Below are 18,026 nucleotides of genomic sequence, written 5' to 3'. Positions count from 1 at the left end.
TTTTTTTTTTTTTTTTTTTTAAGATTTATTTCATGTATGTGAGTACACTGTTGCTGTCTTCAGACACTTCAGAAGAGGGCATTGGGTCCCATTACAGATGGTTGTGAGCCACCATGTGGTTGCTAGGAATTGAACTCAGGACCTCTGGAAGAGCACTCAGTGCTCTTAACCTCTGAGCCATCTCTCCAGCCCTCGGCTTTGTTTTCTGCATCTGCCTTTCCTCCTGGTACTGTGGTGAGGACCCTGTGGGGACGACTGAGCGCTCCGGTTCTGCAGGTCTGAGTACTCACCAAGTCTCTGCTCACTCATTCTGTCCTGTCATCTACACGCTGCTACATCTGGGGAGCTTCTTACATTTTGTGTGTGATCTTCAATTTTACAATCTGGTTTTGCACTGTACCTTCTTTTCTGCATCTGCCTTCCAGTGCTGCATCTGTGACCTTAGGGCTCTGTCCATCATCTTTTCACTTGGCTTTGAAAACTCCAGTGGCACCCTGAGTTGTTTTGAGCCTGGCCTGGTTCCAACCCTAATCTCAAGTAAGCGACCTGGCTAGGCTCCAGGCACTACTTTCTGCAGTGCTGCATCTAGCCTTCTCCATGTAGGTTCTTGTCCAGAAGGGTGAGTTTTCAAGACCTTTGTCCTTCTGTATTATCTCACATCTGCCCAGTGGTGCTACACTAGGGGAAAAATGGGAGCAGAGAAGTAATGGGCACCCCTTTCCCTTTGGCCCCCTTCCCCAGGGTCTCCACCTGGTTTTGCTGCACAAAAGAGCCAGCTCAGGCCTGTAACTCATGCATCCCTCCAGGTAAAGGTCATCTTCTGCTGTGTGTTTCCTCACACATGTGTTCACTTCAAGCCAGTGACAAGGTGACAGGAAAACACTGGTTTCTACCTGATATGGGCACTGCTAGGGGAAGGGCTAACTCACATGTCAGCATTCCTGACAAGGAAAGGCCTAGTGCAGATACTCTGCCTTCCCTTTGTAGAGCTCAGGCCTCAGGAGGGGGAAGTGGGCCATAGCCCTCCCATGCCTGCTGCTCTGTGTAAGGAGTACAGCCACTGCAGTCTACTCTGGCCTCAGGCAAGCCCCAGACACAGTGGTCAGACTTTGACAGTTTTATTTGATGCTGTTCCCGCTGGCCTCCTGGATGCTGTGGAAGAGTAGCTCCATCAGGGCCCTCAGGGCAGACCCAGCACCTGCCTCTGCTTTCCTGGAGCAGCAGCACACACGCTCCTTCCTCAGGCTGCCCTGGCTCTGCAGCCAGCCTGTCCATTGATTCTGGAAGCACCAAAGCCCATCACTGACCATCCTGCTGCAGACTCTGCTCTAACGCCTCCTCCTTGGCCTTCGTCAGGATGTGGGCTGCAGGCCTGGGCTGTCACTGGAGACCTCAGGAGCCACTCGGGTTCTGTTCTTGCCCTTCTGGAGTGTGTAGGCAGATGGCCCTAAGCGCAGGATTTTCCCACTGCCGAGGCACTCCTCACCCTTGTAGAACACTGCAAACTGGAGGGAGAGAGGCTCACTATGCGCGCCTGACTCTAGGCAGAGCTGAAAGTACCTGTCCCATGAGAGCAATGTTCAGCCGCTCACCCCCACTGGGTATTTTCCCCTTCAATGACCCACTCACCTGTCCCAGGGCAAGGCCCCTCACAGCCTTCACAGCTGTCACCCACACAGTGCCATCCTGATTGAGGGTCAGCACACAGGGCACTGTGGGGAGAACCATGAGATGGGCGTGAGCCTGCCAACCACAACCCCTCCATGGGAGAGGGGACAGCCTTCTGTGGGTGCAGGGACACCCAACATCCTGCCTGCTGAAGGATAGGACAGTGCACAAAACGGCTCAAATCTGACCTGCCTATGGGCATGACACCTCAGAATAGAATATACTGTAACCCAACCCCTCATATTGGAACCCAATTTCCCAGAAGTTCTGGTTTGATTCAAATTATCACCACTTCTGAAGTTACAATATTAATAACAGGGACTTTCCAATGTTCTCAAGGGAATACTTCAAGTGTACAGTCTCTCTGGTTTAGCTTAATCTGACCCCAGGGAGCTTAGCAACAAGGGCTCCCTCCTACCCAGTCACCTAGTGCCATCTGGTGGCGGAAACGGAAATGGCACTCCATCATCTTGTCTCTGACCAAGGCAGCAGGTGGTTCCTCAGCAATCCAGTGTACTCTGTTGGTCCTGAGCAGGTCCCTGTACAGAGCCGGGTGGTCTACCCGGGGAGCCTGCCGAGCAGAGAACAGACGTCTTTGAGGAGAGCAGCCCTCAGCAGGTGTCATACTAAGAACAAGCCTAACTAAGGGCACATCCATAACTAACTATAAGCCAGCCCCATTCATGTGTCAGCCCACAGGTAGAAATCATTTCATCAGCTTAAGGCTCCGCTCACCCTGGTTTTCAGATGAGAAAAGGAAGAAGAGAGAAGGGATGGCCATGAGGCAGTAGCAGGGGACAAAGGAGAGATCCCCCTCCCCCACCTCTAGCCACCCCCACCATGCTCTGAAGACTGTTTTGTGTTAATGGCCTCTTGGAATGGCCATGAATCCTACCAGCAACAACTGGCTGAGGAAAGCAGGGGCTGAAGGGTGTTGGCCCTGCATGCTTCCAGATGTGTAAGGCTGGCCATACACATCTGATTCACCACTAGTCTCTGCACCAAAGAACCCTTGTGTTGCCTAGGGCAGCTAAGTCTCCCCTAGGGCAGAACCAGAAGCACTAGACACCTTGACCCTTAATGTAATAACCCTTCTGGCTTTTCTCAGCAGGCATCTCTGAGAGCTTATGGTTAAAGACACTTAAGCCCGAGTAGACATTTCCCATGCTGCTCTTCTGGGAAGATGTCTGTGGCCTGTGCACCTGTGGATCCTCCAGTGTCTGACTGCACTCTGGCAGCTCAGCCTGCCCCAAGCAGGATTCTCACTCTTGCACTCCTGGGAGCTGGGATTCAATGACTGTCACAGACAGGATGCCAGTAGCACCTACTCCTCTGTCCCCAACAAATCATAATCCAAAATCTCTTGCTACTGTCAACATCCCCAAAGCCCCCTTGGAGAATTTCTGCTCTAGGGCCTAGGACACACCAGAATGGATCAGGGTCCCATGTAGCTGAGGGCATAGCCTGGTCCTAACCTAACTACCTCAGCCCACAAGGACTTCTAGGACCCTTCCATGGAGGGATGGGTGGGAGAGCTGTCTGGCCACAATGACTACTTCCTCTCCATGAGAGGCCTTAGCAAGTTACCCACTCTGAGTCTCATCCCCCTTTGCAAAACAGGACAGATTTTCTAGGAATGGGTGCAATGACCGGTGCATTGTCAGCTGTAACAGGAGCCTAGTGAGTACTTCATATGAAGACCTGTTACCTTACACCTGTCCCAGGAAGCTATGGAGGGCAGGTCTGCTGCTCCAGGCCCTTGGCAATCAGCAAACTGCCCCTCTTATTGGAACACCAGACAGCGAACACCACCCTCACTTACCACAAGCACGTCACCCTTGGTGCTATCCTTCTCCACCACATACCATGGCTCTCTCAAGCCGCTGATCTTAGCTCTCTGGCCCAAAGTGTACAGGAACCAACCTATGAAATAGTATTCCAGAAGGCACACTTCAGCTCTCACAAATGGGAGGTTATGGATTGCTGAGGCCTTAACCATACACCTGTGTACAGCCTGCCTTGGGTTCAGGACTCGAGGGATATGACAATGACTAGGATGGTACTAAGCCTGGCACAAATGCCAGCACTAACCCCCATGGGGCTGCAGCTCGTAAAGTAGGTCTTGTGCTTACTAAGCACACTCCTGGTATCCGTAACATACCCCACCTCATGCATGGGCAGGCCACCTGCTCACCAGTTCTACCTCTGCAGGAACACACGTGCCCTGGCAGAGGCAATCTGGCAGGATTCACGGGTCTCCTAACTGCTGGATGCTAGGAACAGCAGCACTGTCTCCAGCAAGGTCCTCTTCTCCAATATAACACCCAGTTCAGCTGGGTCTCGCCCTACTCCCAGGGAGCCCTGCTCCCTCCACAGGGGTCATGCATGGCAAAAGAAAAAAGTGTACCCTGTCTTTCCAGCTAGTCCCACAGATCAGGTTAGACATCAAGTCTCAGGAAGTATATGACCTCTGTTCCCACCTAAGGGCTGTGAGCACTTGCCTCTGTCCCTACCCTGCACAGTGCAGTCATGGTGGCCTTGCTCTGTGATTATGTGAATGGCACCCATGTGCTTCCTCAGTCACCTGGCTATGAGGTCAGCTACGTTCTTTCTCCAGTCACTTCCTGCAGTATCCCATAGCATCAACACCTTACTTTCAGTAATGTAACACAGACACACACTCTCTCACTCCAGCTCTGAATCTAGAGATTAACACCAGTGTTCACAAGATACAGCATCACAACACACACGAATGTCAGAGTGACTACTCATACAACATGTACCCATCCCAGCCTATCCCTTAAGGCCTCCATGAGCCCTTCAAGGAATGGACAGGAGTTAGGCCTGGCCTTTGCTTCCCAAAACTGGCAGGACTCACCTTTATGTGTTCCCAGAACTGTATTATCCTCAATAGAAATAAACTTTCCAGGCTGAGGCTGCAAATACTGGAAGACAGTTTTCATCACTACTGGAGGCCCAGGCCCAGAGCAGACAGCCACTCATGTCAGATGACACTTACCTGAAGAAGGAAATGCTCCAAGTTTCTCTTACCAATGAAGCAGATGCCCATGCTCTGGAATGAGAGGAAGGCCAACATGATGTGAGCAGAAGCCAGGAGGCAAACCAGGGAGCAGAGAGCTGGGCTGGGCTGGGAGGGGAGAGAGCAGACTGTGCTGCAGGAGTCTCCAGAGCTCAGCAGACACAAACAGAACTTGAGGGCCTAGACAAAGTCTTGTCTTGCCAAGTGTGGCTTCAAAGTAGATGCTACAGTGTAAACACACTGCATCATTTGCAACTAGACTGTTTTCTCATATAGTGTTTACTGTTTGAAAGGCTTATAGTCAAGATTCCCAGCAGGAAGAATTTCTGTATGTAACCCATGAGCAATTCAGGAGAGCAACCTAGACTGCTCAATGCTGGAGAGCCAGGGACCAAGATAGAAGCAGGAAGCAGGGCCAGGCCAACTCAGGGCAGCAGGGGAGTCAGGATGAAGACTGGCTATAGCTGGCTAAGCCTGGCATAGTCTAGACAAGAAGCTGACTGCCCTAGGACTGTTCTGGGCAAGTAGCTCTGCAATTATTCCTCAGTGTACATTTCTCTCAAACAAAGGCCATGAGACCAGGATCTCCCCATATACTGCAGTGATTCCCTAAGTTTCCACCATGGACAAATTCTATCAACTGAGCAACAGGGAAGACGTAGAACAGGCAAGGGACATTCTTTTTGGCAATGTAGACTTGCTGATAAAAGGCACAGTCATGCCTGTTCCCAGAAGTCTGACCTAAGTAGTGACTACAGCTGAGCTAACCTCTCATCAAACCTTAACTACTGTGGCTTCTCACAGGCCCCCAGGTCTCCCTCCACAGGGGTTAACATGGTTTCCAAGATGCAGGTGTGTGATAGTCCCTCCCAGGGAGCTCTGAGAAGACAGGGATGGACTGTCTGTTACTGTATCCTTGGATGGGCAGCACTGTGTACTGATGACTGCAGACTCCTGCCTCATGGAATGAACCAGCATGGCTGCTCCCTGCCCTACTCATTGCTGGCTAAGCCAGCTACTATGTCTGCTGAGAAAGCAGTCAGCCACCGCAGGCACAAGAGGGAGCAGGAAGGAGAAGGGAGGCCTCAGGTGCTCCTCACCTGCAACTGTGCTCTGTGGCTAGGCCCGATGGGGTCCTGGAATAGGGGCCAGAGCCCGGCCCTGCCTGTACCATGACAACATGGATGGAAACATTCACGAATCAACGGCAAGCCGCTCACTCCTACCTCTCTCTTCTGAAGCACATGATGGAGTCCATTCTCCGCAGCTATTTTCTTTACAAAATCTTTTGTTAATTCCCCCAGGGGGAAGATGGTTCTTCTCAGGGCATCCTGGGAAACCTGGCTGAGAAAGAAGGTCTGGTCTTTAAAGCTGTCAGCTGCTTGGAGAAGTTTTACGGCTGCCAAAAGTAAAAAACAAAAGTCATTGCTGGAACACAGATAATGACTCTTTGCTTTAATGCCGTTCTGTGTGAGCAGTTACCCCAAGTCTGCCAAAAGCAAAACCCATTTCAAAAGACTACAGGAGAGAAAACCAGCAAGGCTAATGCATACAACACTCTGGCCCTGGCTTAGTTCCTGGGAACAAGACAAGGAATGTAGATCTTACATACAGAAATTCTTCCTGCTGGGAATCTTGACTATAAGCCTTTCAAACAGTAAACACTATATGAGAAAACAGTGCAGTGAGAAGCACCAGTCTTAACTTCCGTCACAGCTGGGACCAGACAAGACAGTTGATCCAGAATGATGCTGAACTAGCGTAAGCAGTGTAGGTAGTGGTGTGTTTACCCACACTGCGCTCTGGCCTTCAGCCAGCCTCGGTGGAGATGGCTCTGTAGAATGCACCTCCTTGGTGGAAACTGCTTTGCTACACATCCAGACCAACATGTTAGCAGCCTTGCTGTAGTCTCTAACACTCTCCACATAACTATAAAGAATTCTTACTGCATTCACTTACAGGCGTGAGTGGCGCTGGCCCTGCTGATTTCGAGCCTGAGAAGGCAGCCAGATAAGTTTCCCAGTCAGTCAGTTCCACTCCCGTCTGTGAGCTGGTGGGGCTGATGGACAGATCTGCTCCCCCTCACCTTCCTCAGATACAGTACCAGGAGACATCCCATTAGTGAAATTCAGCTCAACTGTGTGTGTGCACATGCATTTGAGAGTTTGTACATGTTAGTACACGTGTGGAAGTCAGATGACATCCTCAACTGCTGCTCCTCAGGCGTCACTCGTTTTCTGTTTTGAGATGGTCTCTCATTGGCTCAGAACTCACCAACTAGGCTAGACAGTCTAGCCTCTCCCTGCCTCCCAGCATTGGGATTATATGTACAAACCACCATGCCTGGCGTTTTTACACAGGTTCCAGGGCTTGAGCCCCATTTCCCAGCTCCACAGTTTAAACCCACTACACACATTGTATGCCCGAATGTTTCCACCGCTGGCTTCCATCTCCTTGTAATGGAGAATGCTCCATGGTTACAGTGAAACGGAGAGCTGGCCATGGTGATGCAGGCACTGAAAGGCTGTGCTATGGACTGACCTGCCTCCCGTTTACGTCCTGTTACTTTGTCAAAAACAATGCACCTGTTTGCCGACATAACGCTCCAACTCAATCTCTGTCCCAAAACAAAATGTTCTCAAATAGTGTTTGTGTGCATTTTTTCTTGCTTCTAAGTTATTTTGTCCTGGATCCTTTTGACTGTTTTTTGAGCCTCCCAAGTGCTGAGATTGCAGGTATGTGTCCCACATCTACCTTCTGAGTCACTTTAAAACTCACTGAAAACCTACGACTTTAAAACAGGAAGCTGGTAACACTAACAAACGTGCCATGAAAGGAAACAGCAGAACGGAGCTATGTCTGCTCCAGAGATCACTCGTTTCTGGGACCCTCCCGTTCTATCTGTTCCTCCAGGCACTGCATAATGTTCATATGACAAACAGCTGGTTACACGGTCAGGTCCCCAACAACTACAGCCATCCCCAAGCCCAAGATCTGTTCCGTTCTGTTTGCATGATCTACTTGTATGATTCCCTAGGACTCAGACAAGAGCCACAAAAGCAGCTTTGGTTTGCCTAAAATGCACACTGAAAACCAAGACACTATTAAACTACCACAGACAAGTCAGTCAACACAGTGCTTGACACTCTGCGGAGAATCAGAACAAGTGGGGGGCAGACAAAGGTGAGCCTGTCCTTGGCACGAGCAGATGTCCCTATTCAAGCCAGGAAATGACTCTCCATCTGCTTGGGCCCTGTTAGGACCATTCCCATTATCACTGTCAAAGACTTTCCCCAATATTTTTGGAAGTTCAGGTTAGGAACACGTAATGACCTAGATGGTAAGCTTCTGGTTCGCCTTCCTCAGCTCTCACCCTGGCTCCCAACCATCTCAATGCTCAACCACAAGCCTTTGGGGAAGCAACCCCGCTCTGCCTGTGCCTTTGCAAATGTGAACTAAACAAACCAGCTCATTGGGAGACCCAGGGCTGGGCGGGGCTGGATGCTCAGCCACCCGCTCCTGCCATCCTTCTAAGTATCCTGTGCTCACAGAGATTACAGCTCTGACCACGCACATGAACTTACGGTTTCTGACTTCAAATCGATTTCTGAACAGCCCATCTGGTCTCTTAATATGCTTTTGCTCAAAGACTTCTTCATCCTCCAGTGAGGTCCTTGCATAGTGGCCAGTGGCAACAGCATCTGCTCCTGGAGTGTTTTCAAAACACAAGGATCCACTGTGAGGCTCACTTACTGGCAGTGGTACTAGTTAGTTTTTGAAAACTCTACACAAACTGGAGTCACTTGGGAAGAGGAATCCTTAATTAAGATGATGATGAGCGATGGATCGGTGGTTAAGAGCACTGTCTCCTCTTCCAAAGGACCTGGGTTCAATTCCCAGCCAGCACTCACATGGCAGTTCACGACTGTCTGTAACTCATGTTCCAAAGGATCTGACACCCTCACACCAATGCACATAAATAAAAATTAACTGAATTAATATTTTTTTTTCATCAGACTGGCCTTAGGAAAGTGTGTGTGGCATTTTCTCCTCCTCCTCCTCCGCTTCCTCTTTCTCCTCCTCTTCCTCTTCTTCTTTTTTTGAGTCAGGGTCTCTCTACATAGTACTAGCTGTCCTGAAACTGACTGTATAGACCAGACTAGTCCTAAACTCCCCGTCTCCCAAATGCTAGGACTAATGGCGTGTGACACCATACCCAGGTTGTGGGACATTTTCTTGTTAAATGACAGATGTGGGCAGCACTACCCCAGGAAGACAGTCCTGTGTCATATAAGAAAGCAGGCTGAACAAGCCATGGGAAGTAGCCAGTAAGAAACGTTCCTCTGTGGTCTCTGCATCAGTTCCTGCCTTGGGTTCTCCTGAGAATAGATTGTGATTGGGACACATGACCCAAATAACCCTTCCCTAAGATGATTTTGGTCATGCTTTTTATCCCAGCAATAGGAAGTGAACTAAGATATCAGCCTAGATAAAGAAGCACGAAGCAGAACAAGACTCACTGAAACCTTGGACACAGAGCATAGGGCACAGAGGCCTGAGAGACAGCTCACTAGGCAAGCAGGCAGGCTCCCTTCAACTCCTAATGTGAGCTAATAGAACCTCACATCTTTACAGAGCCTTTCCAAAGTCAGACTCACTCAGTCTTGTCTTACACACATAAAGATTTAAGTACAAAAAAGTTATCAGTTTTTACAACACTAAGGAAAAACTGAAAACCAAAATATTCAACAGCAGGAGGAAGTGGAGTGAATCCTGATGCTGTAGCCCGGTGGGAATAGCGCTTACAGAGCACTGACTGATAAGAGATAACTGATAAGAGATAATGCCCACCGCTGAGGTAAGCAGAGAAAAGTGACTATACTATACCCAGGACTTTTAATGTCCAGGAACAAATGGACACCTGCTGGGAGCCTGCCCGAGCACCAGTGGTTCTCTCTGGAAGGTAGCTGATTGGGCAGAGCGTTAATGGGGGCAAAACTTGGTTTTGCCATTGTAAAGGCTGCTTAGTATTAATAATATTTACTCTCTTTGATTCTTAGTTATACAAGTGCCGGAAACCAATGGCTTCACAGGAATTATCACCTTTTTCTTAACGGGGGAGCTCTCCAGCTAAGCTGGTTAACGCTTTGTGAACCAGAGAGGAAGGAAAGGAAAAGACTTAAGATCCTTTACACAAACAAATTTGCATAGACACATATACATTCAGACACCCACACTCTGGCCAGGCCCAACCTTCTGGTTACTTGGGGAGCTCTGCCCCGTCTGTCCATCGATCCAAATGTATATGTCTGTTTGTACGTAGGTAAATGTGTGTTATGTAAGTGTGCATGAATACTTGTGGAGTTGATTGAGACAGAAGCCTAGATTTCAGATGTTTGACCCTCAGGTGGGCTCTAGTGCGGGCTTCAAACCCAGAACAGAATAGGGACCCAGAGAGACAGGGAGATGCTGCAACAGGGAACCAGGTAGAATGTGACACAGACTACACTTAGGGCCACTACACATCATGGTCTGGCTGAACCTCACCACAAATGCACTTAAGAGGCTCGGTGTCCTAGGCTCCTGCAGCCACACTCTAGACAGCACTGACTCTCAGTTTAAGCAGTATTCTCCTTGACAGTATAGTGAAATGACACACAAGCCCTTGGGTCCTGGCCTGAGGCTCTGTGAGTAGTCTGCTGACTTCCACCTTGTACTCTTCCGGCTGTGGCCTGGCCAGCCTACTGGCCTGCCCAGGTGCCTGCCTGGCTGCCTCCTTCCTTCCTTCCTTCCTTCCTTCCTTCCTTCCTTCCTTCCTTCCTTCCTTTCCTTCCCTCCCTCCCTCCCTCCCTCTTTCCTTCCTTCACTTGGGCAGGGTTTCACTATATGGGCCAGAAGGGCTTAGAATTTGCTATGAAGCTTGGCTGTCCTCAAACACACAACAGTCCTGCCTCAGCCTTGTGTGCTATCACTTTCTGTTTGGCAGACATGTCCCATGCTCCAGGTGACACAGGTGACCCTCAGGTTTCCACTCCTGCCGTCTCTGTTCTCACTGATGAGTATTCCTTCTGGAGTCACTACTGACTTTAGTTCTGAATCCTATTTCCTGAGAGTCCTTTGCTTAGGCTACTGCCACCTTTTAGCCTTTAGGTCAATGGCCCAACACGTCTTCTCTCAGATGTGCCTGCCCATGATGGAGGGCACCTCTCCTAATGTTCATGCTGAACTAGAAAGTTCTTTCTTCCTCAGTGAGTACTTTCATTCTGAAAGACAAAACTGTCTACAAGGTTCTGGCTTCTGACTGTATCTGAAAAGCTATGATTTTAACAAATGAATGAAGAAATGTCAATTCCTTACCAAGATTGTCCACAGCATAATGATAAAAGCAACTGAACTTGATATGCTTATTGCAGCTGATGTCTGGGTTGGGGGTTCTTCCCTTTTCATACTCGTTCAAAAAGTCACTGGAATAAAAGAAAAACTCGGATCTAAGTGATACATTCCTTAAAAATAAGGGAGTTAAGATGCTTGTTTAATGTTTAATTTCTCTTTATTATTCCAAAACTGCACTTTGAGGAGACATGAGAGCTTCATTATCAAGCCATTTTCCTACCATGTCAAGTGACTTCTTAGAACTCACGTCTGAATGAGAACGGCCCCCACAGCCTCAGAAGTATAAATACTTGGTCCCTGTGATGGGTTCTATATGCTCAGCCCAAGGAATAGCACTATTACAAAGTATGACTTTGTTGGTGTAGGTGTGTCACTGTGGACATGGGCTTTAAAACCCTCATCCTAGCTGCCTGGAAGCCTGTCTTTCCCAGTGGCCTTCAGATGAAGATGTAGAACTCTCAGCTCCTCCTGCACCATGTCTGCCTGGAGAGTGCCATGTTCCTACCTTGATGATAATGGACTGAACCTCTGAACTTGTAAACCTACCCCAGTTAAATGTTGTCCTTATAAGAGTTGTCTTGGTCATGGTGTCTGTGCACAGCAATAAAACCCTAATTAAGATAGTCCCCAGTGCTATTTGTGCAGGCTCAGGAGGTATGGCCCTGCTGGAGGAAGTCTGTCATAGGCAGTGAGTTTTGAGGTTTTAAAAGCCACATGTTATTCCCAGTTCACTCTCTCTGCTGCTGTTCCTGCTACCATGATGGACTTTTATCCCCCTTGGAAAAAAACTCTATTAGTCACAATATTTTGTCACAGCAAAAGAAAGTACCCAAAACACTTGTAAATGGACTTGTAAATGTCTAGAACCTTGTATGACTTCAACTCATTTCTATAATATTCTTGGCAGGTATTGGCATTATCCTTAATTTAAAGATAAGAAAACTGAGACTTAGAAAAATCAAATAAAGTGTCCAAGATCTTGTAAGTGTCAAAGTTGAGACTGAGGCCTATTTAGGCAAGGGTAATCCACAGTGAACATGGCCTGTTGTCTCTGATATGTGCAAGGGCTTCCAAGCATTGTCAGAGTTCACCAGAAACTAGCCCTGGATGTCTTTCTCTGCAGGAATAAGTGGCTAGGCAAACTTCACGTTCCTGAGATGGATGAGGGGCGTTCATTCTCCCTGCTCACCATGGCCCTGGAACCTCACAGAACAGCTGCTATTCACAACCTGCTTGAAGCTGCTCAGGCTCCTTCTCTTCTATGAGGCTGCCAGACCACACTCCATGCCACACCATGCCCCCTCTTCTCAACCCAGGAAATGTCCTCTACCATCAACACCTCTGGTAAAGAGCCTATCACCCAACTAGTAGCCAATTCCTACAAAACAGGGCCATGCTGTACTCCCAAATGTTGCACATAATGAACATAATACGGTGTTTGATTTGATGAAAGTTTTACTGGCTACTTCTTGTTTTCAAAAGACAAGGAGTTGCCTCAAAAAACCCTTCCCTTCCAATCTCCTGTCTTGTCTTGTTTTCTACTGCTGTGATAAAGACCATGGCCAAGAGCGACCAGGGAAGGAAAGGGTTTATTTGGCTTATATGTCCTGATCACAGTCTATCTTTATGGGAAGTCAGGACAGGATATCAAGCAGGGCGGGAACCATAGGCAGACGCTGATACAGAGGCCATGAAGGGGTGCTGCTTACTGGCTTGTCAGCCTGCTTTCTTTCTCTTTTTTTTGGTTTTTCGAGACAGGGTTTCTCTGTGTAGCCCTGGCTGTCCTGGAACTCACTCTGTAGACCAGGCTGGCCTCGAACTCAGAAATCCGCCTGCCTCTGCCTCCCAAGTGCTGGGATTAAAGGCGTGTGCCACCACTGCCCGGCGTCAGCCTGCTTTCTTGTACAGACAGGGACGCCCTGTCCTTTGGTGGGCTGTGTCCTCCCACAGCTGTCAATCAATAAAACAGCCCACAGACTTGTCTGTATTTTCTCAGTTGAAAACTCCCTCTCCTCACATTACCCTGGATTTTGTCAAGTTGATAAGAAACTCAGCAGAACATTCCCATCACCACTTACACACAGTGTATGGGAACTGACTGACACTCATCTCCCAGCATCTTCTGGGGAGGTCTCAGCCTTCACTCCTCAAGCCATAGTTCAGAAAAGCATTAGCAAAACCTCTGGCAGGTGGGAACTATCCCAAAAAAGAGTGTGAGGGCGCTGTGGGCCAGGTCCCTGGTGCCCAGCTTCAGCACAGTCTTGGTCACCTCTATGAGGAAGTACTGACTATTTCCAACCAACCTCCCTTGGAAAAGCTTTACAATACCATAAACCCTGCCTGTGCACTGGTCCACACTCACCTGAATACATCATTCCAATACTCCTTCACATAGGACACCTGGTGGAAAGGGATGTCTAAGATCTGACAGACTTTATATGCATCTTCACAGTCCTTGTCAGCAGCACAAATGCCCTGTTCATCCAGAGAGTCCCAGTTCTTCATAAATACCCCTGTCACCTGGTAACCTGAAGAGAGAAGTTAGGGTAAAAAGCAGGGATTTCTGTGTTCCACGCAGTTGTGACACACCATACCCCCCTCCCCCCTCCCCAATGTCTCGTATATTTTGAATGGCAGTCCACACATGTCATGTGGCCTAGGGCCTGGCTTACATTTTAGTAAAATACCTGTGGGCACTCCTTCCCTTTAGCCCTCATCACACTGGTAGTGGTAAGGCGCCTACCTTCTAGTACATTGTGCACTCAAGTTGTCTGTGTCCCCAGAGTAAATAAAACAAGCTTTCTCCCATGTTGTGTCTCTACATATGTATCAATACAATGCACGTGTGTAACACATAGCAGGGGTCTATCAGATATATGTTGAATGATTGAATGGTGAGCAGAAACTCAGATCCCAATGCAAACACAAGCTACCATTCAGCCAGACGTGGTAACGCATACCTATGATTTCAGTATCTGGGAGGCTAGGGAAGGAAGATACCGGGTTTGAGGTTAATCCCAAGCTACATATCAAGATTCTGTTAAAAAAAAAAAAAAAAAAAGAATCAGGGCTGGAGAGATAGCTCTGGGGTTAAGAGCACTTGCTGATTCTTCAACAGACCCAGGTTAATTCCCAGCACCCACACAGCAGGTCACAAAACTGTAACTCCAGTTCCAGGAGATCTGATACCTTCATCTGGCCAGCCTTAATACCAGGTACACACATGGTGCACAGACATACATGTTGGCAAAACATCCATACACATAGAATTTAAAATATTTTTAAGGTAAAGTAAACTTATTTTTTGTTGTTTTTTGGTTTTGTTTGTTTGGTTGGTTGGGGTTTTTTTTGTTGTTTTTTGTTTTGTTTTGTTGGTTTTTCAAGACAAGAGTTTTTCTGTATAGCCCTGGCTGTCCTGGAACTCACTCACTCTGTAGACCAGGCTGACCTCAAACTCAGAAATCCTCCTGCCTCTGCCTCCCAAGTGCTGGGATTAAAGGTGTGCGCCACCACTGCCCGGCTGTAAACTTATTTTTTAAGATGTATTTATTTTATTTATATGAGTACACTGTAGCTGTTTTCAGACACACCAGAAGAGGGCACCAAATCCCATTACAGATGGCTGTGAGCCACCAAGTGGTTGCTGGGAATTGAACTCAGGACTTTTGGAAAAGCAGTCAGTACTCTTAACTGCTGAGCCATCTCTCCAGCCATCAAGTAAGCTCATTTTAAAAGTTATCCAGTTACTAAGACTTTTTTACATTCTAAGTCATCAAATATAAAGACAATTAAATTATTGGAATTTTATCACCCAGAGGGTGTACCTCCAGGGGAAAGCCCATATTTAGCATGGGTGAAAGCCCTGGGTTCAATTCTCAACACCAAACATTTAAGTCAAGGTGCTGGCTATTCCATAGGGCTCTATCATCCACACGTTTTATGATCTATCTTCTCTACTGTGACAAATACCCAACCATATATCACATAGGTCAGCAGTGGCCCTCCAGTGTTTCAGAAAACTTACAGGTGTTCACCCTGCATCAAAACCCTGTTTCTCTTTAGTAAGTTGAATGTAAGGAAAGACAAGGCATTGTAGTAAAAAGCTTCAAGTGTCTGATTACTGCCCCCTCCCCCAAAAATTCCAGGGATTTTGCTGACAAACCTTTAACAAATAAAATGCCACACTCATTAAAGTCACACACAGCCTGGTATGCAATGAGGCCCTCTTTTGTCTGGAGGCACGACTGTGCTCTACTGTAGAGATTAACCATGCTGGGCTCAGCTCTTGAGCTAGTCTTCTACACTAATGCAGAGATGGCATAATGCAATCCTGTGTCCCAAGGACTAATACAATGCCCAGGGCATAAGGAGAGCCAAAAACCCACAAGCTTGTAGCACGAACAAACTCTACACAGAGCTTTAGAACCCCACCATTCCCATGCGACATCTGCCTGATCAACTGTCTCACAAAGAGACAAGACCCACTTGCATGGGGACAGGCACTCAAGGACGGGTCAACTTTCTACAGATTGCAGGATGAGACATCACCTCTAAGAGCCCTCAATGCCAAAATGAGAGGATTTTTTTCCCCCTCTGATATGTCCATCAGTTTCTTTCATGAAAGACATCCAAGGAAGGTTAAAAGTAAGATGTAGCAGCCTGAGGGGAGACAGCCTATGTTCTGGCTAGGTTTCCATTGTTAGGTTAAACACCATGACCAAAAGCAACTAGGAGAGGAAAGGATTTATTTGGCCCTAGCCAAGGAAGAAACTCAGGTCAGGAACCTGGAGGCAGGAATTGAATCAAAGGTCATAAAAGAACACCGGCTTGTTCCCTTGGCTTATTCAACCCGTTTTCTAATATAACCTAAGACTACATGCCCAGGGATAGCATTATTCATAATGGGATGAGCCTTCCTGCATCAATTAAGAGACTGCCCCACTGACTAGCCTAGAGGCCAATGTGACGACGTTTTCTCAGCTAAAGGTCCCTCCTCCCAGAGGACCCTAACATATATCACATAGTTTTTATGTGACATAAAAACAAGCCAGCAGTTTATCTTCCTTACGTAGTAAAATGATAAATCTGGAAGTACGAGGTCAACCTACTCCATTTCCCAAAGCATCTAGTTACGGTCCTCATTGGAAACCTTCAAAGACTCACACTGCCTACTCAACATTACCCCAAATTCCCTAATACTGTGTCAGCTTCAACAACTGGGGAGTAACCCCATTACATCCTATTCTGGCCCACACTCGCTCCTCTGACTCCTGCCTGTGTTACTGCAGCCAGCTCTTTGTAGAGAAATCCTACTGCGCTTCCTCCTTCCTGTCTCAACGTAGTACACACGTGTATCCTGTGGCTCTTTTACTTTGTCATAGCAGCTGTGATAATAAAAAAAAAGTCGCCCCTGCTTTCCAACATCTCATATTTCATGGCTAGCCCTTTCAATACATACTATGTCATTTAATCTTTCCAGTCATCGCAAATTACGGGTCATTCCATTTTACTGAGGGGTGCTTAAAACTTGCCCAAGTCCAGGCTCCTTGCCCGCGCCTCTCCACAGCACGTGCCTCGGGGAAGGCGACCCATGGCTGAGGCTCCATTACAATTGTCAGGTGAATGCGGAAAGAGGTTGAAATAAGGTGGGACAACACAGCAGGAGGAATTTAGACGAGTAGTTGGGATCAGATCCGAACCTAAGGACCCATGGGAGGGCTACGTCTAGAAGTCAGGAAGAACTGGTAGCTGTTCAGAGTGAAGTTTGTCATCCAACGAAGAACACAGGAGTGATTTTGTCAGCAGCAGTTGGCGGTCCTCGACTGGAGGCCCGCGGAGTATGCAGAGACCAGGCCTCAGACCTGGAGGAGCCAAGCTCCTGTCCCCAGTGAGGAATCCTGGCCTCACCTCTCCGCCGCAACAGCAGCGCAGTCACCGCGCTGTCCACTCCGCCAGACAGGGCGCACACGACGTGCCGCAGCGCCGACATCTGCTCACACTGTAACTCCTGCCCGCAGCTTTCTGGAAGTGTTCACGCTATGCCGGAAGTCCCGGCCTCCGGGGAGTGGGGGGCGTCCTCACTCTTCTCCCGGCCGGAAACGTGCTCCGCTCACCCAGTGTTCTGCCGGCTTTCGGGTTCCGCGCGGCGGATTGGCTGAGAAGCACGTTGGCGGCGCGTCCCAGATAGGTCAGCGACGAGTTGAGCGGGTTGGGCTTCCTAACCACTACCGTGCTCCTCTTGCCATTTTCCTTCCGTGCTTTTCAGCTGGTACTCCTGAGTCAGCCGCATCAGGAACCTCCGCTCGGGCTTGAGGTCTCAAAGGCGTCCCTGGGCTCACAAGGGCGACGACACTGTGTTGTGCCTGCAGCTGGCTCATGTTTACCCGCAAGAGGGACAGGGCTGTCAACACTTCTAGACAGACTAAATGTCCCCAGCGAGTCCTCCTGGTGCAAATGCCTGAGGCTGCTGCGGGCCAGGCGAGTGCAGAGCCCAGTGGAGGACAAAGCAGAGTGGACTGCGGCTCGGTTAGCGCTTTGGAGTAGGCGATGGGAGCGTGGTTACTATGCTCAGTCAGTAAGCTGGGACAGATGAGGCACAGAAGGTTGGAAATGTTTGGAGTCGCACCTGTTGTTCATCCTGGTGCCAGTGGCCGTAGATATACGATGACTTAAGAGTGTGTGTTTCGTGGGCCATTCTTGGAGGACGAATGAGCACTCTGCGGGGTCAGCTCTAATGGGTAAATAGATGCTTTTGGAACCTCGGGCTGGAGCTGTGGCTCTTTCTGAATTCATTGTGGGAGCCTGGCACATGACAGATGTGGCTACTGGAAGAAGCTAGATACATATCCTGGGCACAAAAGACTAAAGCAAAAAAAAAAAAAAAAAGGAGACCTGGGCACGTTGGCGGGCACATTGGCAGGCAAGA

The 18,026-nt window shown here is 48.5% G+C and overlaps 1 protein-coding gene across 8 annotated transcripts; it reads right to left on the bottom strand.

The window, feature by feature from the left end:
* Nucleotides 1-1,102: 1,102 nt before the first annotated feature.
* Nucleotides 1,103-17,161, bottom strand: Trmu (tRNA mitochondrial 2-thiouridylase). 8 transcript variants are annotated; one of them, XM_076911839.1, is made up of 12 exons: nt 17,009-17,147; nt 14,062-14,138; nt 13,464-13,629; nt 11,066-11,172; nt 8,293-8,415; nt 5,935-6,107; nt 4,688-4,816; nt 4,547-4,613; nt 3,491-3,591; nt 2,095-2,239; nt 1,630-1,712; nt 1,103-1,505 (listed from the first exon to the last, which is right to left on the bottom strand). In XM_076911839.1, the coding sequence occupies exons 3-12, from the start codon at nt 13,604-13,606 to the stop codon at nt 1,353-1,355; spliced, it is 1,224 nt and encodes a 407-aa protein (XP_076767954.1). In that variant the 5' UTR covers nt 13,607-13,629; nt 14,062-14,138; nt 17,009-17,147; the 3' UTR covers nt 1,103-1,352. The 8 variants fall into 8 exon arrangements, 7 of the variants coding, with proteins under 7 accessions (XP_076767954.1, XP_076767951.1, XP_034372645.1 ...); XM_076911836.1 differs by lacking the exon at nt 14,062-14,138 and having other exon boundaries at nt 17,009-17,161; XM_034516754.2 differs by lacking the exon at nt 14,062-14,138 and having other exon boundaries at nt 4,688-4,741; nt 17,009-17,161.
* Between the last annotated feature and the right edge of the window lie 865 nt (nt 17,162-18,026).

The sequence above is a fragment of the Arvicanthis niloticus genome, chromosome 13 (assembly GCF_011762505.2).
Source record: "Arvicanthis niloticus isolate mArvNil1 chromosome 13, mArvNil1.pat.X, whole genome shotgun sequence".
NCBI lineage: Eukaryota > Metazoa > Chordata > Mammalia > Rodentia > Muridae > Arvicanthis > Arvicanthis niloticus.
This window is presented reverse-complemented; position numbering and strand designations above follow the sequence as displayed.